The sequence below is a fragment of the Larus michahellis genome, chromosome 1 (genome assembly GCF_964199755.1).
Source record: "Larus michahellis chromosome 1, bLarMic1.1, whole genome shotgun sequence".
Lineage (NCBI taxonomy): Eukaryota > Metazoa > Chordata > Aves > Charadriiformes > Laridae > Larus > Larus michahellis.
This window is the reverse complement of record NC_133896.1, coordinates 116,862-143,096: the sequence shown is the minus strand read 5'-3', so window position 1 is coordinate 143,096 and position 26,235 is coordinate 116,862. Positions and strand designations below refer to the sequence as shown.

The following is a 26,235-nucleotide window of genomic DNA, read 5'->3' as shown; positions in this document are numbered from 1 at the left end:
CAAAACTTCCATCTGGAGGGACCTTGAGAAACTTGAGGAATGGGCCAACAAAAATCTCAAGTTCAATAAGAAATGTAAACTTCTACACCTGAGGCAAAACCCATGCATCAGCATAGGATGGGAAAAGACTGCTGAGGCAACAGCTCTCCCGTAAAGGACCAGGGAGTTACAGCAGCTGCCCAGCTGAAAACAAGTCAAGAGTACGTCCCCATTGTGAACAGGGCAAATTGTCTACTGGGCTACATTAGGAGAAGCATGGCTAGCAGATTGAGGGAAGTTATTACCTGCTCTGCTTGGTACCAGTAAGACTGTACTTGGAATACTGGTACTGGTTTTAGGTCACTCATTTTCAGCCGGGGAGGCCCCAGTTGACTGGCGATTAGCAAATGTGAAACTTGCCTACAAGAAGGGCCAGAAGGAGGATCCGGGGACTACGGGCCTGCCAGCCTGACCTTGGTGCTGTGGAAGTTTATGGAGCAGATCATCTTGAGTGCGATTACGTGACACACATAAGGATGACCAGGTGATCAGGCCCAGTTAGCACAGGTTTATGAAAGGCAGGTCCTGCTTGACTAACCTGATCTTCTTTTATGACAAGGTCACCTGCTTAGTGGATGAGAGAAAGGCTGTGGATGTTGCCTACCTAGATTTTACTAAAGCCTTCGACACTATTTCCCCACAGTATTCTCCTGGAGAAACTGGCTGCCCATGGCTTGGACAGGAATACTCTTCGCTGGGTAAAAAACTGGCTGGAAAGCTGGGCCCAAAGAGTGGTGGTCAAAGGAGTTTAATCCAGTTGGCAGCTGGTCACAAGTGGTCTTCCCCAGGTCTCAGTACTGGCACCAGTTCTGTTTAGTATCTTTATCAATGATCTGGAGGAGGGGATCTAGCGTACCCTCAGTTTGCAGAGGACACCAAGTTGAGTGGGAGTGTTGACCTGCTTGAGGGTCGGAAGGCTTTGCAGAGGGATCCGGACAGGCTGAATTGATGGGTCGAAGCCAACGGTATGAGGTTCAACAAGGCCAAGCGCCAGGTCCTGCACTTGCGTCACACCAACCCCATGAACGCTCCAGGCTGGGGAAACAGGGGCTGGAGAGCTGCCTGGCAGAAAAGGACCTGGGGGTGTTGGTTGACGGCCGGCTGCATATGAGCCAGCAGTGTGCCCAGGTGGCCAAAGAAGGCCACTGGCATCCTGGCTTATATCAGGGACAGCGTGGCCAGCAGGACTGGGGCAGCGATCGTCCCCCTGTACTGGGCACTGGTGAGGCCCCACCTCGAGGGCTGTGTCCAGTTTTGGGCCCCTCACTCCAGGAGGGACATCGAGGGGCCGGAGCGTGTCCAGAGAAGGGCAACGGAGCTGGTGAGGGGCCTGGAGCAGGACTCTTGTGAGGAGCGGCTGAGGGAGCTGGGGGTGTTCGGCGTGGAGAAAAGGAGGCTGAGGGGAGACCTTCTCACTCTCTGCAGCTCCCTGAAAGGAGGGGATAGTGAGGGGAGGTGAGTTGGTCTCTTTTCCCAAGTAACAATTGATAGGACAAGAGGAAAGAGCCTCAAGTTATGCTGGGGAGGTTTAGATTGGATATTAGGAGAAATGTCTTCCCCAAAAGGGTTGTCAAGTGTTGGAACAGGCTGCCCAGGCAAGTGGTTGAGGCACCATCCCTGAAGGTATTTAAAAGACATGTATATATGGCACTTAGGGACATGGCTTGGCGGTGGACTTGGCGGTGTTAGGTTAATGGTTGGACTAGGTAATCTTACGGGTCTTTTCCATCCTAAATCATTCTAAAATGGATAGAGAAATGGGAAGGATACAGGAAAAGGCTGCTGAGATTGTCAAGGGATTGGAGCACACGATGCCCGTGAGAGCTGAGCTGCATTAGCCTGCTAAACAGGAGGCTAAAGGGACATTTTACAATAGATTACAATTAAATTAAAGGCAGTCATAAAGCAGACAGAGCTAAACACTTTTTGACAGTGGCAAAAAATATAATAAGGGGCCATAGCCACAGACTGTGGCTTGGAAGAATCAGACTAGACATTAAGAAAAACATTTGTATCAAAAGTGTAGAGCAGCATTGGACAAAGGCTCAGAGAGGTTCTGGAATCTCTATTCTTTCACCACGCAGCTAGGCAAAGTCATGGCTGACCTGATCTAATGTTGGTGACAGTGCTCCTTTGAGCAGCAGAAGGATGTACTAGATCATCACCGCAAGTCTCTTCTAACTAATATTTCTGATTTTGGGTTATTTCACTAAATGCCCACAAGAACAGAAAGATTCATTCCTGCTCCCTGAGCCCTATTCAAGCCTACCCTCTTCCCAACATTCCTCATCCCAGATTCCGCAATCAAATGCAAGATATAATCGGTACCTTGTTGTTTAACTGCTGAATTCTGAGCTCTTTTTGGTGTAGTTCTTTCAGGCTGTCATTTAGCTGGGCCTGGAGATGTTTTGTCTCTGTTTCTAGGCTTGAGAAGTCCCCTCTCAGAACTTCTGAAGAAATCTGCCAGAGAAAGAACAATGAAAAATGTACTGCACACATGACAACCCACTCTTGTATTAGTCCTCTCCACTTAGTATTCCAAGGTCAAAGCCGAACATTATTCCTATGCCTGGAATTTGATCTGATCAAGCAAAAGGGAATAAACAGAAATATCCTAAAAGCCACCCGAAAATCCAAACAATTAGGAAAGATCACTGAACTTGTACATATGATGGGCCTCCTCAGAAGTTGTCTTAAAGCTGTCCACGATACAAGAAGGGGGAGGGGGAAGCGTATAAATGAGAACAAGAAAAACAAACAAAAAACCAGAGCAATGTCCACACTATTCTCAGTCAACACAGACTAAAAGGCTAGCACTGAAACATTATCCAGGAGAGGATCACATGCACATTGTTCTAGCTTTTTTCTTTGCATATATGCATGTGTGGGATGCAAAGGGATAAAGGGAGATTTCCTCCCTCCTCCGCTGACACAAAAGCTTCTCACTGGAACATTACAGACCTAGGCAGGAGAGTTCTTTCCTTACTCATAATGTAATGGTATTGTACATGCAGCAGGCAAGCATCCTTCCCTAGACCAAGCAAAATACTCAACATATTCCACTCTACTTTTAGGACTGTGATACAGGGGAAGGAAGGCAGAAAGTGCAATGGTCAACCCTCAGTCTCTCTGGGCTGAGGATTGTCAGGATTGTAGATTCCTGTCACGGTAAAAACAGCAATAAATATTCAATAGAAAACTTAAAAATTGGAATGTGACATTAAAAGAAGAACTAAACCAGATCTTAGATTGAAACACAGTGCAAGAAGCAATTCTAAATTAGCCAGAAAGAATGACCTGAGAAGTTCTATACTGCTTAGAAGGACCTATGGTACCTAAGAAGCCCTGTCTCTTCTACTGTCTTTCTTGAAACATTAGAAACCATGAACTAAGGGAAGAGCGCATAAGGGTACTACAGAGTTTTCTTAACGTTTTCAATGACTGAAGTTGCATCGCTGGCAGTCCTTGGAGGCCACACAACAAAATCCAATACTGCAGTCTATACAAGCTGAATACAAGCAACACGTACTACTTTGGCTGAATTTCAAGCTTCACATTTCCATGCAATAAAGAATCTGTGTGTTTCCACCCACCTTCATTTCGTACTGCTCCTCTACAATTTGAGACTTGCTGAGGGGCAGTCTCATTTCTTGCGTGATCCTTTGTAAATGGCTCAGTTGCTTGTCTTTTTCCGCTATGACCATCAGGTAGTGCTCCTTTATGCTGCTGTTCTGCTTTTCCCAGGTAGTTTTCTCTTGTCTGCCCAGTACAACACAAAGGAAATTACCAGTATCACTTATGATATTCAGGTATCCAGCTCAGAACAAGCCGAGGATGATTCTACTTCCTATTGTTACCCCATGCCAGAAAAGAAGTTTGATATCTAAACCAAACCGAAACAACCCACTTAAGTAGAGGAACCTTAAAAGCAGGTTTAAGGAAGTATTCTGTACTTGGCTCAACGCTGCAGATTGTTTAATGCTCAGACTTTTAGTGTTCCTGGATATTGTTTTGATCTTGCTGTACAAAGAGTTTTGTCAAGCAAGTCATTGACAATGCCACTTGTCATCATAACATTATCACTGCCTCAGTCAAATATGCACCAGAACCACAGCATTGGTCCCAACATGCAAACTTGAGGCCTTAGCTTCTTTCACACTGTTAAAGCCAGACAGGAAGTAAGTCTCCTTTTCTTTTATCAGGAGATAAATAACATTTGTAAGCTACTTCAAACTGTACAAGATCTGAAGTGTTAAGTTTGACAGTCAGATTGGAGACAGAGAGGTGGAAGAAACACTACAAGTTTTTATGTCACTTTGGACAAAGATAAGCCATACATTGAGACCTGCTGGTCAAACTAAAAGGCAAGAGAGAAATGCACAGGCAGTGGAAGCAGGGACAGGTGTCCTGGGGAGAGTACAGGGACGCTGCCCAGTTGTGTAAGTATGTGGTCAGGAAGGCCAAGGGTGGATGGAGCTGTACTTGGCAAGGGATGCAAAGAATAATAAGGGCTCCTACAAGTATGCCTCCCAGAAAAGGAAGGTCAAACAAGGCATACCCCCTCCCCCCACCCCGCCCGATGAGCGCAACTGACAAACAACAGACTAAGAGAAGGCTGAGGGACTCAACAAATTTTTTTTGCCTTGGTCTTCACTGGCAACCTCTCTCCCCACACCTCTTTAGTGGATGGACTGCAAGGCAGGGCCTGGGGGAGCAAAGTCCCTCCCACTGTAAGAGAAGATCGGGTCTGTGACCACCTGAGGAACCTGAACATACTGAAGTCTAGGGGACCTGATGAAATGTATCCCAGAGTCCTGAGGGAACTGGCTGATGTCACTGCCAAGCCATTCTCCACGATATTTGAAAAGCCATGGCAGTCAGGTGAAGTTCCTGGTGACTGGAAAAAGGGAAACATTGCATCTATTTTTAAAAAGGGTAGAAGGGAGGACCCTGGAACTACTGCCCTGTCAGCCTCACCTCTGTGCCTGGGAAGATCACGGAACAGATCCTACTGGAAGCTACACTAAGGGAGGTGATTCGAGACAGCCAGCATGGCTTCACTAAGGGCAAGTCCTGCCTGAACAACCTAGTGACGTTCTATGATGGAGTGACTACAACAGTGGACAAGGGAAGAGCTATGGATGTTGTCTATCTGGACCTCTCTAAGGCCTTGACACAGTCCCCCACAACATCCTTCTCTCTAAATTGGAGAGGGATGGATTTGATGGGTGGACTGCTTGGTGGACAAAGAATTGATTGGATGGTCGCATCCACAGGGTAGTGGTCAACAGTTCAATGTCCAGATGCAGACTGGTGACAACTGGTGTCCCTCAGGGGTCTGCACTGGGACCAGTACTGTTTGATATCTTCACCAATGACACGGACAGTGGGATTGAGGGCACCCTCAGCAAGTTTGCCGATGACACCAAGCTGAGTGGGGTGGTTGACACGCCTGAGGGACGGGATGGCATCCAGAGGGACCTGGACAAGCTCAAGAAGTGGGCCCATGAGAACCTCATGAGGTTCAGCAAGTGCAGAGCCCTGCACCTGCGTCAGGGCAACCTCCAGTACCAGCACAGGCTGGGGATGGAGCGCTGCTCTGCTGAGAAGGACTCGGGGGTGTTGGTGGATGAAAAGCTAGACATCAGCTGGCAACGTGCACTGGAAGCCCAGGCGGCCAACCACATTGTGGGCTGCATCAAAAGAAGCGTGGCCAGCAGGGCGAGTGAGGGGATTCTGCCCCTCTGCTCTGGGGAGACCGCACCTGTAGTACTGCGTCCATCTACGGAGCCCTCAGCACAGGGAAGACATGGACCTGTTGGAGCAGGCCAGAGGAGGGCCCTGAAGATGATTAGAGGGCTGGAGTCCCTCTCCTATGAGGACAGGCTAAGAGAGTTGGGGTTGTTCAGGCTGCAGAAGAGAAGGCTCCAGGGAGACCTTATAGCAGCCTTTCAGAACTTAAAGGGGACCTATAGGAAAGATGGGGACAAACTTTTTAGCAGGGCCTGTTGCAATAGGACCTGGGTTGCAAAGGGGTAATGGTTTTGAGGGTAAAAATCTACCCTTAAAAGAGGGCAGATTTAGACTAGATATAAGGAAGAAGTTTTTTTTTTTTTACAATGAGGGCAGCAAAACACTGGCCCATGTTGCCCAGAGAGGTGGTCGAAGCCCCATCCCTGGAAACATTCAAGGTCCAGTTGGACAGGGCTCTGAGCAGCCTGATCCAGTTGAGGATGTCCCTGCTCATTGCATGGGGGTTAGACTAGTTGACCTTTAAAGGTCCCTTCCCACCCAAAGTATTCTATGATCTTTCCACAAAAAACCCCCACCCCTTTCACTCCAGGTTCAGTCACTCTTAGATGGATTTCTGAAGTACATGAAAGAATTTTTTACCTATTTCTAGAACAGAGCATATTTATCTGACTAATTTTAGTTCAGTTGGAGATGACAGTTTACTAGACTTGAATTACAGACTATTTTAAAAATAGAAGACATAAAGCAAATGAAACAAAGGATTAGTCATGTAAAATTAGTATTTTCTAAACAACGACATCAATGGGTAATAAAGGGTGTTCACCATCAGCTTGGAATGGAGAGTTTTGTAGTTATATACATAAGCTCCAATACAAGAAACAGCCTAAGTTTCCTCACAAACAAATGATATCGGCCACCACTGGATGAAGGAAATAAAAATTAAAAGGTCATTGATTTATTTGACACAGGCATTTCCTTCAAATGCTGGGCTGTAATCCTTCACCCTAAGTCTGAGGCAAAAGCAGAACCAGGGAAATGTGCGCCCACTCCTGAACAAGGCAAAGTGATTTAATCATGCCTGGCACAGGTAAGGCTGAGGTTCTCAATGCTTTCTTTGCTGAGGTTCTCAATGCTTTCTTTGCCTTCTGCCCACAATTGCTCTTTGAATGAAAGAAACGGTACATTTGCATCTGAGGCAGTGAGAAGACAGGTAATTCTCACCTAAGCTGCTGGAGCTCCTGCTGGTAGAAAATACTTTCTTGCTTCAGCTGTTCTTGGAGACGGTGCTGTTTATCTGCCTCTTGCTGATATTCCTGTAGTTGTGCTTTTAAGCGGGAATTTTCAGCTGATTCTACCCCGACTAGTATGTACTGCTGCTGCAGGTTCTTCAGCTCTCTTACCTTTAAGTAAAGGAAAATATCAGAACGTATCACAACTGAGCAAGCAGCTAGGTTTATTACTTATAAGGGTTTAAGAGAATTTCTCTTTGTGGCATCTGGACAAAAAAAGTCACCTTCAGATGACAGAGAAACTAGAAATAGAATCAGTTATTACAGCAGTCTGCTAAAAACTACTCAGAAAAAAAAACCCTCAGAGAACTCTAATGTTAATGAGAGTAGTGAGTTTTGAGACCTTCCATGAAGATTTGACATAAATTAACAAAAAGATCCCAGACTACAATGTTAATTCCCTTATTTGGAGGAAGACATAGTGAGACAGAAGGAGCTGGTTAAGAATAACTCCTGAAGTTTGTATTTTCTGTAAACCAGGGAACTGAGGAACTAAAATCCCCTTGACAGTCTACTCAGACTGGAATTAGAAATAAGTTGTCATTACACATCCACCACTGTAATCAGTTTTCGAAGACATGACTGACTCTAGAGACAGGTAAGCACTTAACGAGTCAGGAAATCCCTCTACTGAGGATCTATCTTAGTACTAGCAGCACTACACAGATACGCAAGTTCAACAAAACAGCAGTAGAGGAGATATAATCTACAAAGAACCGAGACATAAAGTGGACAAGAAGGAAGACATGTTTAAGAATTGTATCACAAAGTCTGTTGTGAATTAACAGAAGGGAAAACTAAGACAGACTAAGTGACAGTGAAAAATGATTGTAAAAGTCTGTCATCCAACTAGAACTCTAAAAGTTGCTGGGCTGCATTGTGCCAGAGGCTATACAAACACAGACACGTTACGTATGCAAGCAAGGATGTCAAAATGAAGCTGCAATGCCTTGTATTTGTCTTGACAGTCAGCTGCCAAGAGGAGAAACAGGCCCAAGTCTTTCCTGTAGTCTCTTCTAAGACATCTAAGACAAATCAAATTCATGAGTTTCCATAGATGAGGACTAAGCAGGTTAATAGGGAACCCATATCTATGATTCCACATTTAAATCAAACTAACCAGAGAAACCACCCTGCAAAGTTAAGAATGAAATCACAACTTCCATATGTTAGAGAAGATAACATAGATGGCACATACTAAATCCATGGGATCTGATGGAGTGTGCCCACAAGTGCTAAGGTCATTGGGAGGCAACGCAATTACCTTTAAAAGGTCATGGTGTCTGGGAACGGTTCCTGAAGACTGGACAAAAGCAAATGTCACCCCTACCTACAAGAAGGGCAAGAAGGAGGAACTGGGGAACTGCAAGTGGTCACCCTCATCTCCATCCCCAGGAAGATGGTGGAGCAACTAACTCTGGAAACAGATACATGAAAGTACAGTACAGATACATGAAAAAACAGGTTGTCCAGAGAAGTTGTGGAATATCCACCAATGGCAATGTTAAAAATCCAACTGGACACCGTCTTGGGCAACCTACTCCAATTGACCTTGTTTGAGCAGGGGGGTTAGACTAGAAGATCTCCAGAAGTCCCTTCCAACCTTTGGGGCAGAGTGGCTGGAAAGCTGCCCGGCAGAAAAGGACCTGGGGGTGCTGGTGGATGGCCAGCTTAACATGAGCCAGCAGTGTGCCCAGGTGGCCAAGAAGGCCAACAGCGTTCTGGCTTGTATCAGGAATAGCGTGGCCAGCAGGAGCAGGGAAGTGATGGTGCCTCTGTACCCGGCACTGGTGAGGCCTCACCTCGAGTGCTGTGTTCAGTTCTGGGCCCCACTGTACAAGAGGGACATTGAGGTGCTGGAGCGTGTCCAGAGGAGAGCTACCAGGCTGGTGAGGGCTCTGGAGACCAGGGCATACGAGGAGAGGCCGAAGGAGCTGGGCATGTTTAGCTTGGAGAAGAGGAGGCTGAGGGGAGACCTCATTGCCCTCTACAGCCACCTGAAAGGAGGGTGGAGAGAGGTGGGTGTTGGCCTCTTCTCCCAGGGGAATAACGACAGGACCAGAGGAAATGGGCTGAAGCTGCAGCAGGGGAGGTTTAGATTAGAGATTAGGAAGAATTACTCTACTGAAAGGGTGGTCAGGCACTGGAACAGCCTGCCCAGGGAGGCGGCTGAGTCACCATCCCTAGAGGTGTTTAAGAAACGTGTAGATTTGGCACTTCAGGGCATGCTCTGAAGTGCAAAGATTGTAGGTTGTTGGGGTGTTTTTGTTTGTTGTTTGTTTTTTGTTTGGTTGGTTTTTTGTTGGGGTGTGGGTGGGTGTGGGTGGGGGTGTGTGTGTGTGGCTGGACTCGATGATCTCAAAGGTCCTTTCCAGCCATGAAGATTCTATGATTCTATGAACTATTCTGTGATGACAGATCTGTGTTTCACATTGAAAATACCAGATCTAAGTGTGCTGAATTTTAAGATCTGAAGATCCAAATCTCCTATGGGGCTTTAAGTAAGAGCAGGAAGAGAGAACAAGGACTTACTACTCTGTCTCTGTCATCCTGCAAGGAGGACAGTGCCTTCTTAAGACTCTGCACTTCTGAAGGAGAGGTAGAATTGCTCCCTTCTGCTTGTTGCTTCAGTTCTTCAATCTTACGTGTTTTACGCAATTCATCCAGCAGACGGTCTCGCTCATTCTGCAGGCTTGCCATAGCCTTGGAGAAAGATTTGACTTGGTTGGAAGAGCTTTCCAGTTCCGAAGACAAATGAAGAAGCTCATCATCTTTGGCTCTGAGCTTCTGATTAAGTTTCTCAATCTGGGCTAAGAGACCTCTTTCATCGGTGGCTTTCTGCAGTTCTGTCAGCTCAGATCTCACTGTATCTCGGTCCCTGGCAGTGGAATGTTGCTCCTCTTGTAGCTGAACCATCTGTTTCTGAAGATTCTGCACTAGACTCTTTTGTTCCTCTAAGTCTGCAGAGTATTTCTGTTTCAAAACATGAAGTTCTTCATTGGCCTGGTCCCGGCTATCCTGAAGAGAGCTCATGGACTTCCCAAAAGACTGAATTTGAGCTCTGAGATCTTTATTTTCATCTGTGACTGCAAGAAATTTCTGTTCCATTTCCATCAAGTCCCGTGCCAACTCTGCTACTCTCTCTTCTGCTGTTTCTGTTTCATTCCTCATTATCCCTGCATCATGATGTAGATGCTTCAATTCCTTTCGGAGCCTGTCCTCAGCTTCTCCCACTCTCTTGGCTGCATCCCTTTGAACACATACTAGCTCCCCCTCAAGTTCTGTTATCCTTTTCTGTGAGAGGGAAAGCTTATGACTCAGTTCTTGTGCCTCTTCCTCTCGGGCCTTCAGTTGTGCTTGACACTCCATGATGGGACCCTCCTCACGTAATGCTGTCATCTCACTCTGTACCCGAGACAGAGAGGATGTAAGGGTTTCAATTTCTTGAGACATATTGACTTTATCCTCTCTCAAGGCTTCCATGCACTTCCTGAGATCATCCTGAGTATGCTCGGACTCCCTCAGCTGTGTTTCTATGATTGCCTTCTCCTTTTCCAGAGTTTGGATCCGCTGAAGTTGTGTTTTGAGAAGTTGTTTCTGTTGGGAGTCCTTTATTGAAATCACTTGGTTCAGGTCTTCTCTACACCGCACCAACTCTGCATTCAGCTTGGCATTCTCAGAGTTGAGGTCATCCATCCGGCTATGAAAACTTCTGATTTCTTCCTTGAGCTTATTGTTTTCAGCAGCAGCCTCTTGAATTAGCTGGTCTTTTTCCAAGATTATAACAAGATGGCGTTCCTCAAGTTGCTTGTAGTCTCTCAGTATGCAGTCTCTGTCATCTTGCAAAGACAACATGGACTTGGTGAAGGAGTCCAGTTGTGCCTTCTGCTGCTTCCTTTCTTCTCTGCTTCTATTCATCTGTTCAGTGAGATGATCAAGTTTGTCACGAAATTTGTTCTTCTCATTTTCCAAGGCTTTTTTATCTTCTTTCTCCTTACTTAGCCTATGCTCCAACTCTTTAATCTCTTCAGAATGTTGCTGCTGTAATTCAGATAGAGCAGCCATAACTGCTTCTTCCTTGGCAGACAGCAAAGTAATGATCTTTTGATCCTTGGCACTAGTTTCTTCATGCAGCTTATTTGTTAGGTCCTTGGAAGCTTGCAGATCAGCCTCAAGCTGTTCGCAGCTGAATTTAAAATTCTGGATACTGGTCTCTTGTTGCTTGACCATACTCCTCAGCTCTTCTCTGACCAATTCACAATTGGTGAAGGAATTCTGTAAGTCAGTAAGCTGGTCTCTCAGGCTGTTTATTTCTGACTCCAGTTTCTGCTGTTCATTCTGAGACTTGCTGTACAGTTTCTGAGACTCTTCAAGCTCAGTCAAAAGCTCCTTTTTTTCCTCCTGCAACATTTCACATGTCTTGTGATAATGCTGAATCTCCTTCCTGGATTCAGACTCCCAGTCTTCCTTGTTGTGTTCCAGCCTGAAAATAGAGAATAGAAAAGCCACAAAGTTAGTTTTACTTTAAGAAAGCAAGCTGGAAATATCTAGATGATTAGTTTTCCCTCAATTTAAAATTCAAGGCAGTTTTTAAAGCTCTGACTGCACTACTGTCTGAAGGGGCCAGTGCTGGGGGAATATTTTTTAGAAGTTGTCCAGCAAGATGAATCTTTATGTCAATATTGAAAAAACGAATGAGGTTAAACACTGAATGTTATCATCTCCTTTTCATTAAAATAATTTTTTTCTCATCTATTTGTAGTAACACACACACAAAAAAAATCAATTAAATTGCTGTTCTCATATGCTTTATGTTCATTTCATAGAATCATAGAATCATCCAGGTTGGAAGGGACCTTTACGATCATTGAGTCCAATCATCAACCCAACACTGCCAAAACCACCACTAACCCATGTCCCTCAGCACCATGTCTACCCATCTTTTAAATACCTCCAGGGATGGTGACTCAACTACTTCCCTGGACAGCCTGTTCCAGTGCTTGACAACCCTTTTGGTGAAGACATTTCTCCTAATATCCAATCTAAACTGGATATAAATGAGGCCATTTCCTGTTGTCCCATCGCCTGTTCCTTGGGAGAAGAGCCTGACCCCCCCCCGGCTACCCCCTCCTTTCAGGGAGCTGCAGAGAGCGAGAAGGTCTCCCCTCAGCCTCCTCTTCTCCAGGCTGAACACCCCCAGCTCCCTCAGCCGCTCCTCACAAGACTCCTGCTCCAGACCCCTCACCAGCTCCGTTGCCCTTCTCTGGACACGCTCCGGCCCCTCGATGTCCCTCCTGGAGTGAGGGGCCCAAAACTGGACACAGCCCTCGAGGTGGGGCCTCACCAGTGCCCAGTACAGGGGGACGATCGCTGCCCCAGTCCTGCTGGCCACGCTGTCCCTGATATAAGCCAGGATGCCAGTGGCCTTCTTTGGCCACCTGGGCACACTGCTGGCTCATATGCAGCCGGCCGTCAACCAACACCCCCAGGTCCTTTTCTGCCAGGCACCTCTCCAGCCCCTGTTTCCCCAGCCTGGAGCGTTCATGGGGTTGGTGTGACCCAAGTGCAGGACCTGGCGCTTGGCCTTGTTGAACCTCATACCGTTGGCCTCAACCCATCCATCCAGCCTGTCCGGATCCCTCTGTAGAGCCTTCCAGCAGGTCAACACTCCCACCTAACTTGGTGTCCTCTGCAAACTGACTGAGAGTGCACTCGATCCCCTCCTCCAGATCATTGATAAAGCATTAAACTGAACTGGCCCCAATACCAAGCCCTGGGGAACACCACGTGTGACCAGCCGCCAACTGGATTGAACTCCATTCACCGCCACTCTGGGCCCAGCTTTCCAGCCAGTTTTTTTACCCATCAAAGCGTACAACCGTCCACGCCATGTTCCAGCAGGCAAAGTTCATGTCCTAGCATGCAAAGACATAGCATTTTGATCACAAGCTTTATAGAACAATTTTAGTCATGTAAGAATGGTTTGATTTTGAATTTTGGAAATTCCCAGAGATCTATTTTCGTACATTTCCATAGCTTCATCTTTCCCTCAAAATCTATTTTGGGATTCAATTGGAATTATGTATCCCAGTGTTCTCTTGACCTGCCAAATTTAATCTCTGAATGCAACAACTCTATGCAAAGGACTCTTTCAAATTTCAGATTAATAAAGACTCTAGATAGTACTCAGATGGCTACTGCTTGTCACAGAGAAGAGATTTAACACAGGTACCCTAATGATCAGAAGGAATATTTTACAGTGTTAATCTCTCTGTATCACAGTGCAGACAACAAATAGTAAGTCCCTACGACATTAACTCCAAACTTCTTTTCTATCCAAACCAAGTGATTCAGAAGGTAAGCCTTATGTTTATGGCTTTATTAGGAAGACTAATTCTGCTCTCCATCTTAGGTACTCATTAGCTTTGCCAATCACATGTCACATTTACCATATTAACATATTCAAAATTCTTTCTTTCTGGTAGACTGCAAAAGCAAAGGGGGACCCTACCTCTCCTCTGGCTGCTGCCTTGTCAAAAGAAAATACAAGAATACCAGCTGAGTCATTACGACCTCTGTTACCTGGATATATGAGTCTGAAGTTCTTCCACATGTACGGTCATCTGCTTCATCTGGTCCTTTAGCATAAGACAAGTTTGCTCTTTTGAACGTATTTCTTCCTCCTTCTTTTGAATAGTTTCAGTGAATTTCTTCTCCCACGTTTTTGATTCATCTATCACCCTGTCCCTGTCATCCTGAAGGGAAGACATGCTCCTGGTGAAGGCCGCAAGCTGGGCTAGTGTTTTGTTTAGGCTGCCTTCCAATTGCTTGGTTTCTTGATCCTTTGTCTTCAAGGAGTTTTGAAGATCAACAACAGTTATTTCCACATAGTCTTTCTCCCTCTGCAAAGTTGCCAGCTTTTCTTCCATGTTTTTAATTTCCTTTGAGTGCTTGTCTTTTTCCTGTTCCAGTCTCCTCTCAAATTCCTCATCTTTCTTCTTCATTTGAATTTTAGTATTCTCTTTGTTTGCCTGCAACTCTTCTTTCACTTTGACACTCTCTGCTAGAACCCTTGCTGCCTCACTCTGGGTGTCATCCAATACCACCCTGCAGAGGGCAAGCTCTGTTTGGGCTTTCTTGGTGTCTTCAACTGCTTTAGCTACAGTCTCTTTGGCTGCTTCTACCTCTTTCTGAGACTCGCTCTGCACAAATTCCAGAGCTTTAACAGTTCTTTCTAAACTACTGTTCTTTTCCTGGCTTTTAATACAGTCCTTCTGCAGCTGCTTAATCTCCTGCTGTTTCTGTTTCAGCAGCTCTTGAAGCTCTTTTACATGCGTGCCACTGTCTCCCCTCCAACTGCATTTTAGCTTTTCTACAAATTCCTTTTGCTTTTCTGAACTTGCTTTACTTTTCTCCTTTACCATCTGACATTTCTCCTCCTCCAGTTCTTGCATCATTCTCTGCAAAGTCTGAAGCTCATGTTTCAGTTGCTCATTTTTGATCTGGAAGTCTGTTGCATCTTGCTGATAGTTTCCAATACTCCCATTCAGTTCTGCCAGCTGATTCATGAGCCTTTCTTCCAAATCATCCTTGTCAGCCTCTAGCGCGTCCTTCAGTTCTGTCATCTTGACAAGGTCGTCTTTGGTTTTTTGGACCATTTGTTCCATCTTTGCTACTGTGTCCCGAAGAGCATTCAATTCATGGACTTTTTCTTCCATTTGGGTCTCTAAAGCCCTTTTCTCACCTGCTAAAGTCTCAACACACATGCGGATGTCACCCAGCTGCTGCTCTGAAGACCTCCTATTATCTTCTAGTTCTGTGATTCGCTCTGTGAGCTCAGCTATCTGCTGTATGTAGGTACCAACATCTTCACGAGGGCTACCACCTTCAAAGGCTTTTTGTTCCAGCTCTGCAGTAGGATACTCTGGTCCAAAACTTATGTCCACTGGATTTTCAGTCCTCTCCATTGGTGGTGGTGCGGTAACTGCTTGATTTGTTTCTTCCCTTGCTGTCGTCTGAGCAACACACTTGTCTACCAGTTCTCTGCTTTCCTTCAGCTTAGATTCCGTTAGCTGCAATTGACACTTTAAGTCTGCAATCTCTTGATTAAGAGACTCCTTTTCAGCCATTACTGTCTCAAGCTGAGTAGAAAGAGACTGGTAGTCCCTCCTAGAGCTCTCCAGATCTTCTTTCAGACTAGTATTTGTAAAGACATCTCCAGTCCTGTGTAGCTCTCCATCTGTAAAACGCATCTCTGCTCTAAGCTTCTCATTCTCCTCCTCTAGTTCCAGGATCTTTTGTTGCTTTGATTTTGCAAATTTCCTCATTTTCTCCTTCATTCCATCAATTTCCTGTCCGGCTTCCTGTAGCTGCTTATCCGTTTCCTCTTTTTTTGCTTCAACACTTTTCAGCTTAATGAAAATTTCCTGCTTTTCCTGCCTAACAGTTTCCAAAACACGCTGAATCCGCTCAGCCTCATCACTCACATTCTCATAGGACTGCAGGAGAGTTTCATATTCTTTCTGAAGCTCCCTGTATTTTTCATGCCACTCGGAACTCTCAGTGGCTTGAAGGCACTTCAAGGATTCCATCTCATTCTCTAGTTTCTCTTTCTCTAGAACAACTCTATCTAGAGTAAGTGTCAGGTTTTTACAGCATCCATCAAGATTCTGATTTTCTGTAAGTACTTTATCAACTTCCGCAATAAGTTTTTCTCGCTCTTCAGTGAGGCCTGCTAACTTTTCTGTTAAAGTATCTGTTTCTTTAACATGGCCACATATTTGGCTTTCCATATTTGTCAACTTAACACAAAGATTTTCAATAGTAGTTTTAGCATTAGCCAGCTCCTCTTTTAGAGATTTACTCTCCTTTAGTGCCTCTTTTCTAGAGATAAGTGCAGCTTGCAACTTTCTCTGCATTTGATTCTTCTGCTTAGCTGCTTCTGCACCATCGTCTTGCTTCTCCTGAATTTCAAGCAACTCTGTTTGCAGTCGCTTGCTTTGTTCCTCATGTACCTGAGCTTGAGTTTCCAACTCACTACATAGTTTCCTGACTGAATCCTCTTTTTCCAGCAACAGTGCCTGCACATTATTGAGAGCTTCACTTTTCTCCCTTAACTGCAACTTGAGGAATTCCATTTCTTCATCCTTTCGGTGGATAAGTGTTTTCAGGTCTTCCAGACTGCCCTCTCTAGAAATTTTTGCTTGACTCTCGTCCAGTTCTGTCTGAAGACTTGCTGCCTTAGCTTCAGCTTGGTCAGAGGTTCTCTTCAGCACTTCTATGTCCAGAAACAACTGTGCTACTTGCTCTTGCAAATTAAAGACTAATTCTGATTTGCAAGCAATTTCACTTTGCATATGACTAACATTATATTCCAATTCCTCTTTCTCCATCTGCAATTTTTCAAGTTTTTTCTTAAACTCTTCCCCAGAAACATCTGCAACTGGTATAAGCTTGTTATCTGTTGTATTTTCTGCTTCCATGCATGAAGAATCCAACTCGCCTTGATTCCCAAGAACACTCCCTGTTGATCCTTTCTGTTCTTGGAGTTGTCTGAGCTGAGCTTGGATGCTCTCCTTCTCTTTGCTTTGCTTATGAAATTGTTCTTGTAGGATGTTGTATTCATCTTTCTGCTGTTTCAGCTGTTCTCTGTGATGCCTGTCTTTTTCTTGAGCCTTTTTTATAGTGTCTTTGCGAGATACCAGGGCTTCCTGAAGTTTTTTTTGAAGTTGTTCTTTTTCTTGTTCAAGAGTTGAAATCCTCTCTTTCAGAGCAGACTTTTGGTTTTCTTCAAGATTTGTAGCTGCTGAACTATCTTTTTCATTTTCTTCATCATCTTTTGGGCTTTTATTGGTTTCATTTTCTTTGTCAGCAATTGTCTGACTCTCCATGATTTCATCTTTAACTGAAACAGTGTCTGTTGTACCTTGCAAGCTTCTCCTCATTTCCTCAATCATTGCCTGCAATCGTGCTTCACTAGTTTCTTTATCCAGCAGGTCCTTCCGGATGCTCTGCAACTCGGATTCCTTTTCAGAAAGCAGCTGAATTAGATACTCCTCACTGGACTGACTTTCCAGATTCACTTCTCTGCTTATCACGCTTATCTCATTTTCTTCCCCTTCAGCTTCTCGAGCCACTGAGGTTTCTGATTCATGTTCTTTTCTCAGTTGTACTAATTCATTCTCCAATTTGCTAACCTTTTTCAGAAGTTCTTTCCTGTTAACAAGTGCTGCCTGCAGCTTCCGCTTTACTTGCTCGTTTTCTTTTTTCAGAAGTTCAAGTTTATTTTCTAATACCTCACTTTCATCACATGCTGCCTCTGCCTCATACTGCTGCTCAGATGCCCCACGTTTCAGGTTTGTATCTCCAGCATCTACATTTTGGTCTTTTTCTGCCTGGACTTTTAAAAATAGACTTGTTTGCTCTTTAAGACTCTTCAGCTCATTTTCTAGAGAAAATTTCTCTTCATTCAGCAGCACTATTTTCTCAGACATGCTGACGCTGATCTCTGTCATCTGTTGGTCTTTCTCATGCAAGGTTTGTTGCAGGCTGTCTATAGACCTGGTGTGCTCAGCAACAAGCTGTTCTAGGCTTGCTGCTTTGTGTTCCTTTGAGGCTAAGTTTTGGGAAAGCTCTTCTATCTCAGCTGTATTCTTCCTCAAAAGTTGTTCTAGATCAAGTACTTCACATTCCTTTTTCTCAATCTGGCTTCTCAGATCTTTTAGTTGCATGTCCTGGTCAGAAAGCTGAAGTTGTGCTTCATCCAAGTCTTTTTGCAAAGCTTCAATTTTTACCTCCTTAGATTTAAATTCATTTTTAAGGCTCTGGATTTGTTCTCTCAGAAGAATGCTTTGACTATCTGACAGTCTCTGCTTTTCTGAAAGAGCTAGATTTTCCTCAAGTTGCTTCACTTGCTCTTTCAGTTCTGCTATGGTAGAAAGTTCCTTCATCTGACACAGGAGCTGATCTCGTTCTTCAGACAAAACACAAAATGCACTGTCAGAATCCTCAATTTTTTTTCTGTATTCCTCAGCCAATTGGTTTAGCCTATTTATTTCTGCACCTTTTTCTCCTAGATCTTTCTTATAGGATTCTTCTGATTTCTGCAGCATTACTTGCAGTTCTGTAATTCGCTCTCGTAACTTTATCAGTTCTTGAGATTGAGAGGTGCCAGGTTCTGGATCTGCTGTAGAGACTTCTTGCGTTGCCTCCACCTCCTCTCTGCAGGGGACAGTGCTCCCCTGCGGCACTTCTTGAAGACTGATGCTGTTTTCCTGAAGCACACCAATTTGCTGCATTTCTATTTCTCTCAGTAATGAACTACTGCCCAACTCATTTTGTGTATCTGAAGTCTTTTGGTCTTCTCTCTCAATAAACTGTATCTGGGAATTATCTTCCAGCTGGTTAGCTGCTTCTCCTGTTTGGTTACCTGTAGAAGTTTGGCCATTTGAGCCCTTGAGCTGCCTTTTCAGAAAAGTTATTTCTTCTTGGGCTTCTTTCAGCTCCAGCAGCAGAACTGACAGCTCTTTCTGTTTCTCTGCAGCAAGATACTCCAGAATTCCAGGCGAACAGCTTTCCCCAGTAAACTGCTCACTTCCATTGGGAAGGCCATCTGTTCTCGCCTAAAATAAAATAATAGGTTTCAATTTTCCTTTGAATCCTGTGAAAGGGTCACTTTTGGAAGTATCTGCTTTCCACATTTCGTAGTTTAGGGATACTCTTTCGTGAGCTGGCTATTGCAATAAACAGTAGCCTCACTAATAACAGGAAGTCTCCTCAGATCATTTCTGTTCATTTCAGTTTCTGAAGCTGCAGCATGAAAGATTCTGGCTTTAGGATTAGACTACAAATTAACTTCCTATTCCCTTATTTCCCAATTCTCTCTCGATTACAAGATAGTATGATTCTGAAGTGTTTCAGTTCTCCTGTGATTCCCGCAAGCCCTCCGGTGTACTAATCCAGTCACATTTTCCTGGCATCCTATCCATAGTCTCTGAATGAGGAGGTTTTGTGGTTTTGTCCCCTATTCTATCTGCCCATTTGACATGGCAAAGAAACAGTTTAGAAGCCCATATTTCAGTCTGTGTCCATCTCCAAAGTGAAAACACTAGACAAAGTATCTGGACGAGAGCACTTGGCTTTTTCCAAACAACTATCTTAGGGTTTCCTCCCACCTTCAAAAACAGATTACAAAAGAAAAGCATTCACAAATCCTTCCCAGAAAGCACGGATTGGCAGCCCACCAATAAGTCAACATCTTATGTTGTAAAGGCTGTCTGTTCATTGGTTTGGAGGGCAGAAACAATTTATGGGGAACCATTAAAGGAGAGCTATCTCTTAAAGCCTGCTGCAGTGTTGCAACAACCACTTTAAGTTATGGGATGTTAAAAAAACAAGTCTTTGGAGCTTCTAAACTAAATTAAAGTTTTCATAACCCCAGATGCATACAATATTGAGAGGAAAAAAGTTCCAGAATAAATTTATACCTCAGGGAGCACCCAAGTGTCATCAAAAGGCTTCTGCACTTCAAAATTCATCAGCTCTCCTGACACACCTAGTGATAAAAAGTACACTTGTCACCATCAGCATAACAAGTTGCATGGAAAGTCAGTAGGTAAGTGGAGAAACAATACATGGGACTGGAGCGTCTCTAGCTTCTGAGGCGAGAAAGACAAAAAAAAAAAAAAAAAGAGTTTGAGCCTATGCATTGCACCCAGACATCCCCAATAGCTGTGCACATGCAAAACCTCCTGCATTTGCTACGTGCTGGCATCACCTAATTCTACACTATATCTAACTTCTACAGAAAAATTAAGAGGCAAAGAGAGATGTGAGTTGGTTTCTTTTTTTTTTTTTTTAAATTATTCGTGGGCAGGGGTTGATGGTAATTCCAAACACACAAAAAACCAAATTACTAGCTTGCAGAGAAGAACCCAATTCTTCATCTTATCTTAATTCTCTTTTGTGTGTTACACATTAGCCTTTTCATCTACAAACACACTCTCCCTTCAAACCCTTCTCCCTTTCTCATCTTGGTAACTACTTCTTTCTTCTCTTCTGATATATCCTATCCATCCCACATTAGAATGTTCTCTTCTACCTTGTGTGCATCTTTTCTATCTCCCGTACATCTTCAGATTCTGATCTCAAAGCTCCTCTTTCCGAATCACCTTAAATTTGTCCCTGAAACTTCTCAAATTCCCACAATTTTCTTGTTACATGCCTTATTCTGTGTCCTCACCTGTAGGAGTAGAAGAGCAGTCTATATAAGAGGCTGGAGCTTCCAGAGTCTGCAAGTCTTGCAATTTCACCTCAGGTCCAAAATCCTTATTCTATTGAACAAAAAATACTCAGTTTTGGCCATGATCTTTGCATTAGAAGATAGCTATCTTAGCTGCCTGCTGCCCAACCAAGCTTTAAGTAAAAACTATCAGTCACAACTTTATACGCAACAACGCCTAATGAAAATAAATTTTAAATAAGGTAGATTGTTTTTGACGTCAAGCAAGACACTAGGACATATCTCAGCAGATTAGGATATCAATGGATGCAACAATTATAATAACATCCTTCCCACCTTGAGATGCTTCCTCTTCCATCCTTACTGCTTCAAAGGGACTAACTATTGATTCATAACCTTGCACTGAACCACCCAAGCAGAGAAGGTGTGAAATCGTGTGTTTGTCACTGTATGCCTCACCGCTCCAGCAGATAAAGAACCTGCAGTCTTCCCAGGAAAGTTACACTAGGCTCCACCACGCAGACAAACAAACCACCTCACAACAATCTATTAACTGCTATGCATCTCCCATTTCTCTGTCAGACAGGACAGAACCTGACTGCTGAAGAAGAGAGAGGAGATTTTGCTATTTCACAGACACAAATTCTTTTTGCCCACACAAAGGTGCTTGAATAAAGCCCAGGAAATTGGTTACTTTGCTGTTGACATCCATACAAGAACTAAGACTCATCTACTAATTTCTTCATTCTGAAAAGTCCGCTTACGAGTTAACATGCGCCTAAAGTGAATGGCAAGATTTCTGGCTAGTTCCCAACAAATGTTGTCTTTCACCACAACAAACAATAGACACCACTTGTACTACTTCTGCGGGAAAGGTTTGAACTAGAGTACAAGGAGACAACGAGTCAGAACTAAGTAAAGCGTCTCTAAAAAAGGCTACTCCCTCCCCACCCCAAAAAAAAAAGAAAGTAAAAAAACAACCCCAACTCAACCAGGAAAAGAATGAAAATGAAATGAAGCGTTCAGAATTAACATTTGCTATAACTACCTAGAATGTAAGTACAGGGCACTAACAGGTCACACAATCACGAGAGAATGATCTCCAGACCCAAGTTCTAAAGCACTTTGCCTTCGCAAGCTCCAAGCACTGAAATGGAACGTATGGCATGCATCCAAGTAACTCGCACACATGACCCGAACCCCTGAGCTGGGTTTGGATCCACACAGGACTTGGCCTAAAAGCCATCAGATGCACAAATGGCAGGATATGGCTGTTTAAGTGTAAATATTTACATACAAGCTATTTAGCTAATTTTTTTTTTTTTATAATTAAGACACTGAAATGGACAATTCCAGGGCTGGGTTCATTGACCCATTTTAAACATCCACCTTGGTTCAGGTGAATCATATGCTAAAGAACCTGTTATCTCCACTGTCTGTAAAGGAGCTCTAGAAAATAACTCAAAGGCTTACACATGCCCTTGAAAAGACCGTGCATGTGTGTATCCGTTGATCCACTAGCTTACATCTCGACTAATTCCAGGCAGTTGGAATGTAAGGATCTGACGCCAAGCAGGATAAGCTGACTCAAAATGCATTCTCCAGTTCCAACATGAGTCCCAAATGTCAACTTTTGCCCTAATACTTCACAGTAATAGATATACTATAAACTCTCTCTGATGGAGAGAAATGTATTAGATAAAACACAGCACCTCCTTCCCCGTGCTGGCAGGTTGTAACAGAGCGGAGCAGTCTATAAAGAGCCTAGACATCGCTGTAAGCTAACAAACAATTCTACAAGAAATTCTTAGTACAGATGTCACCAGTAGGCTGACTGCAACTGGACCTGCAGCTGCCACAGTGGAAGAGTACAAGGACAGAGTCTACTTGTCTCACACTTAACAAAGAGAACTCGGCTTCCTCAAGTCAGTCTGCCAGATCCCCACCAGGGCAGTGGCAATGGATAGGGCTGGTTTGAAAGGCGTCCTATAATGACAGCTGAGCCTTTGGAATTGCATTTCCTGATACCTGCCTCAGAGTTTAGTCTATGGTTTTGATGAAGAACTAATTCACAAGAGGCAGAAAATAGCAAGAATATGGATTGGGTGGATGAAGGACACAAGATTTCCAGACAGCCAACAAAGGGAAATACAGTCTGATAAGAATACAGTACACGCAGTATTTGGAAGCTATTTCTGTCTTTCATCATTAATCCAGTTAATTTTATCATTAATCCAGTTAATAATAACCTTCCAAAGAGGATTGTTAAAAAAGGCTTAGCTGTTTTAAGGCCAGTCCTTGACCTCTTTTAGCTTATTTCAGCAGCTTAATCATTACGTGCTTTGCCTTTTCTGTGACCATCACAGCTTCCTGCTGAGGCTCCTTGAGAACAAGTTGCAAGTGTGGTATCTCTGAAACATTCAAACACAAACAATTTCTTTGAAAACTAAAACCCTGATTTAGAGAGTAACAGGATATTCTTCCAGGAGCTTTAGAGAACAGGGCACATGGCTGTTAGTAACACTTACATAGTGTGTGTATGTATGTGTACACATATATATGTACATATATATTTACATATATATATATATGTAAAACATTGTAATCGGATAGTGTTTTGGGTTTGTTTTTTTTTAAGAGGCAAACCACCAAAACAACATACTGTTTTAAGCACCTTTTAGAAAAGAACAGTTGTTGTTATACAGACTAAAATTAAAAGACAGCTAATAGAGTTTCAAGTTTTAAGAATCATTTTTATAAAGGAGGGGAAAGAAAGAACTATTGTAGCAAAATGTTTCATATTTCATTTGGATATAAACGAAATGAGAAGTCATTAGAATCAGAGAAGAATAAAACACGCAAGGGCCACAGTCCATGTCAAGACATGGTCCACATCCGTGACAAGAACTCAGATGCTATTTGACTCAGGATATTTTTACATTTATATTTCCGTAAACTGGCATTTATGATAGGTATGTCACTGTATATGATGAAATGACTGGCTTGGTAGAGGAGAGGAAAGCACTCGATATCATCAAGGCCTTCAGTAAGGCTTTCGGCACTGTCTTCTATAAGAGGCTGATAGAGAAGCTGTTGATGGATGGGCTGGATGAGCAGACAGTGAGGTGGACTGAAAAGTGTCTGAATGGCCAGCCCAGAGGGTGGTGATCAGGGGCATTAAGCCTAGTTGGAGGCCAGTGTACCCCAGGGGTTAATACTGGGTCTGATCCTGTGCAACATCATTAATCATCTTGATGATGGGGCATATTGCATCCTCAGCAAGCTTGCAGATGACACAAAACGGGAGAAGCTGCTGATACACCAGAAGGTTGTGCTGACATCCAGCGTAAGGCTAGGGGAGGGTAGGGAGAAGAGGGAGAAAAGGAGGGGAAAGGAAAGGGGGAAACAAAAAAACCCCAACCTTGTAGGCTGAGATAAAGACAGTTTAATAGAACAATATCAGAAAAGGAAAACAGCATAACGATAACAATGGTAAAAGAATATACAAGATACAAGTCACTACCACCACCCAGTAAACTGGTGAATTGGCACCATTCCGAGCAGTGATCTCAATCCAGATGTTTTCTTTCTTGGAAACTGACTGAACTTCATACGCTTTTCCTGAAGATGATAGAATCATAGAATCACTTAGGTAGGAAAAGACCCTTAAGATCATACAGTCCGACTGTTAACCTAACTCTTATCTATTTTCTTAGTATGGAGGAAAAAGTAGAAAAAGGTAAACTCCATGGTTTCTTATGTAGCACACAGAGACATTCAATCACTCAAAGAGCTGCTTCAAGAAAAGTTTAAGGAATCCATGTGGCTAGTAAAGATATACTGATACAATGCACTGCTAAGCCTATGAAAATTAAGGCTGTACAAAGACTTTGAAAGTGTTTACATTTAAGAAAATTATAGTTAAGTAGTTTTGAGGCATTTGTTGAGGTCTGCTTGAAAATCATAGGAAATTGCAAAATATAAGGTAGCTATATGTAAATCCTTATTTCATTCTACTCAAGTTAAGGCTGGAGTACTATGGGCAGTTTTAGGCATCACGCTTTAAATAAGACTGACAAATTAGAAAGTCATCAGGAGATGAAGAAGAGCAACAAAGTATTTAGAATCTACAGAGGAGGTTTAAAAGATTATTATTTTTTACATGTTTCCATTTAATCTTTTGGTGTTTTCTTTAAAAAATTACATCTCCCAGGGTTTAAAATATTAAAAAATGTCAGTAACCAAGTGTTCAACACACCCACTGGAAACAGAATTACAAGAAAAGAAGTTTGTTTTCAAGTAAACACACAAGTAAACATGCATTGGGAAAGACCTTTTAAGTAACATGACAGTGAAGCTCTAAAAGTCACTGCATTTTTCAGGTTCTCCTTTCAGCAGAGGAAGGACCTTCTTTTTAAGAAAGCCGATGAACGCCTTCCAGGTACATTTTGGATATATTCAATCTTAACTTAGGGTATGATATCAGATTAAAAGCTGGACTTCTGTAAGGCCTTTGATACAGTCCCCCTAACATTCTCGCCACTAAACTGCAGGGATATGGGTTTGACAGATGGACTGGCAGATGGATAAGGACAGGTGGCTGAGAAGGCCAACAGCATCCTGGCTTGCATCAGGGACAGCGTGGCCAGCAGGACTGGGGCAGTGACCGTCCCCCTGTACTGGGCACTGGTGAGGCCCCACCTCGAGGGCTGTGTCTGGTTTTGGGCCCCTCACTCCAGGAGGGACATCGAGGGGCCGGAGCGTGTCCAGAGAAGGGCAACGGAGCTGGTGAGGGGTCTGGAGCAGGAGTCTTGTGAGGAGCGGCTGAGGGAGCTGGGGGTGTTCAGCCTGGAGAAGAGGAGGCTGAGGGGAGACCTTCTCGCTCTCTGCAGCTCCCTGAAAGGAGGGGGTAGCCGGGGGGGGGTCAGGCTCTTCTCCCAAGGAACAGGCGATGGGACAAGAGGAAACGGCCTCAAGTTATGCTGGGGAGGTTTAGATTGGATATTGGGAGAAATGTCTTCACCAAAAGGGTTGTCAAGCACTGGAACAGGCTGTCCAGGGAAGTAGTTGAGTCACCATCCCTGGAGGTATTTAAAAGATGGGTAGACATGGTGCTGAGGGACATGGGTTAGTGGTGGTTTTGGCAGTGTTGGGTTGATGATTGGACTCAATGATCTTAAAGGTCCCTTCCAACATAGATGATTCTACGAATAGAAAATTTATTCTACCATCCTTCCGCAAAACTGACATTAATGGAACAAAAAAGCCAAAACCAAAATTTTTCATTGAACTTAATATGCCCTACCACAATGAAGCTAACCTTGGTGCCCTTTTCTGGAAAACCCTGCAATCACATAATATTACCATCCCTGTCTTCATCCTAGCTTTTTCACATCTTTGCCATGTTGTTTTCACCCATCACCATAGATCATACATGCAGGAACATGAAGCACATGAACCGTCTTTTTAATAACTCCAGATGGTTTACTTACATGTTTCTGTCAGCCTGTTCACTGTCCAAGATTCAAATAGTTCCTTTTCCCTTTATAACTAAATCCTACTTTAATCACTGGAAAGAACAATACAGTATTTTTGAAGATCTTGGCAACGAAAGCATAATGAACCAGTAACCATGGACATGTTTATTATCTAAAAAAAGGCAAGAACAATTCTTAAATATTTTAAGAATATTCAAATAAGTAAAGTAATCGTACCGCCTTCAGTTTTCTGTCTTTCCAAGTTTTCTGTGGGTAGGAGTGAAGTCCCATTCTGATCTTCCTGATCTATTATTTTTTCCTGTGAAGTTGTTTCACCCTGTTTAAACATAGCACGTAGGGGAGAAAGATAAATTTCAGTACAGTTTACACATATACATTACTCTTTGATCTTTCAGTTAAGCTTTTAACAAATCGA

The 26,235-nt window shown here is 43.5% G+C and overlaps 1 protein-coding gene across 11 annotated transcripts in view; it reads right to left on the bottom strand.

The window, feature by feature from the left end:
• GOLGB1 (golgin B1) overlaps positions 1–26,235 on the bottom strand; it is a 76,381-nt gene that overhangs the window by 9,127 nt on the left and 41,019 nt on the right. For 5 of the 11 annotated variants that reach the window (XM_074573041.1, XM_074573043.1, XM_074573044.1 and 2 more), the window contains 9 exons: positions 26,037–26,136; positions 22,660–22,733; positions 20,323–20,413; positions 19,568–19,635; positions 13,665–18,703; positions 9,615–11,565; positions 7,015–7,193; positions 3,633–3,798; positions 2,368–2,499 (listed from right to left, as the gene is read on the bottom strand). In XM_074573041.1, coding sequence (XP_074429142.1) covers positions 2,368–2,499; positions 3,633–3,798; positions 7,015–7,193; positions 9,615–11,565; positions 13,665–18,703; positions 19,568–19,635; positions 20,323–20,413; positions 22,660–22,733; positions 26,037–26,136 — 7,800 coding nt within the window. Of the gene's footprint in view, positions 1–2,367; positions 2,500–3,632; positions 3,799–7,014; positions 7,194–9,614; positions 11,566–13,664; positions 18,704–19,567; positions 19,636–19,714; positions 19,739–20,322; positions 20,414–22,659; positions 22,734–26,036; positions 26,137–26,235 lie in introns of all 11 variants that reach the window. The other 6 variants (XM_074573048.1, XM_074573045.1, XM_074573046.1 and 3 more) reach the window with 2 other exon arrangements.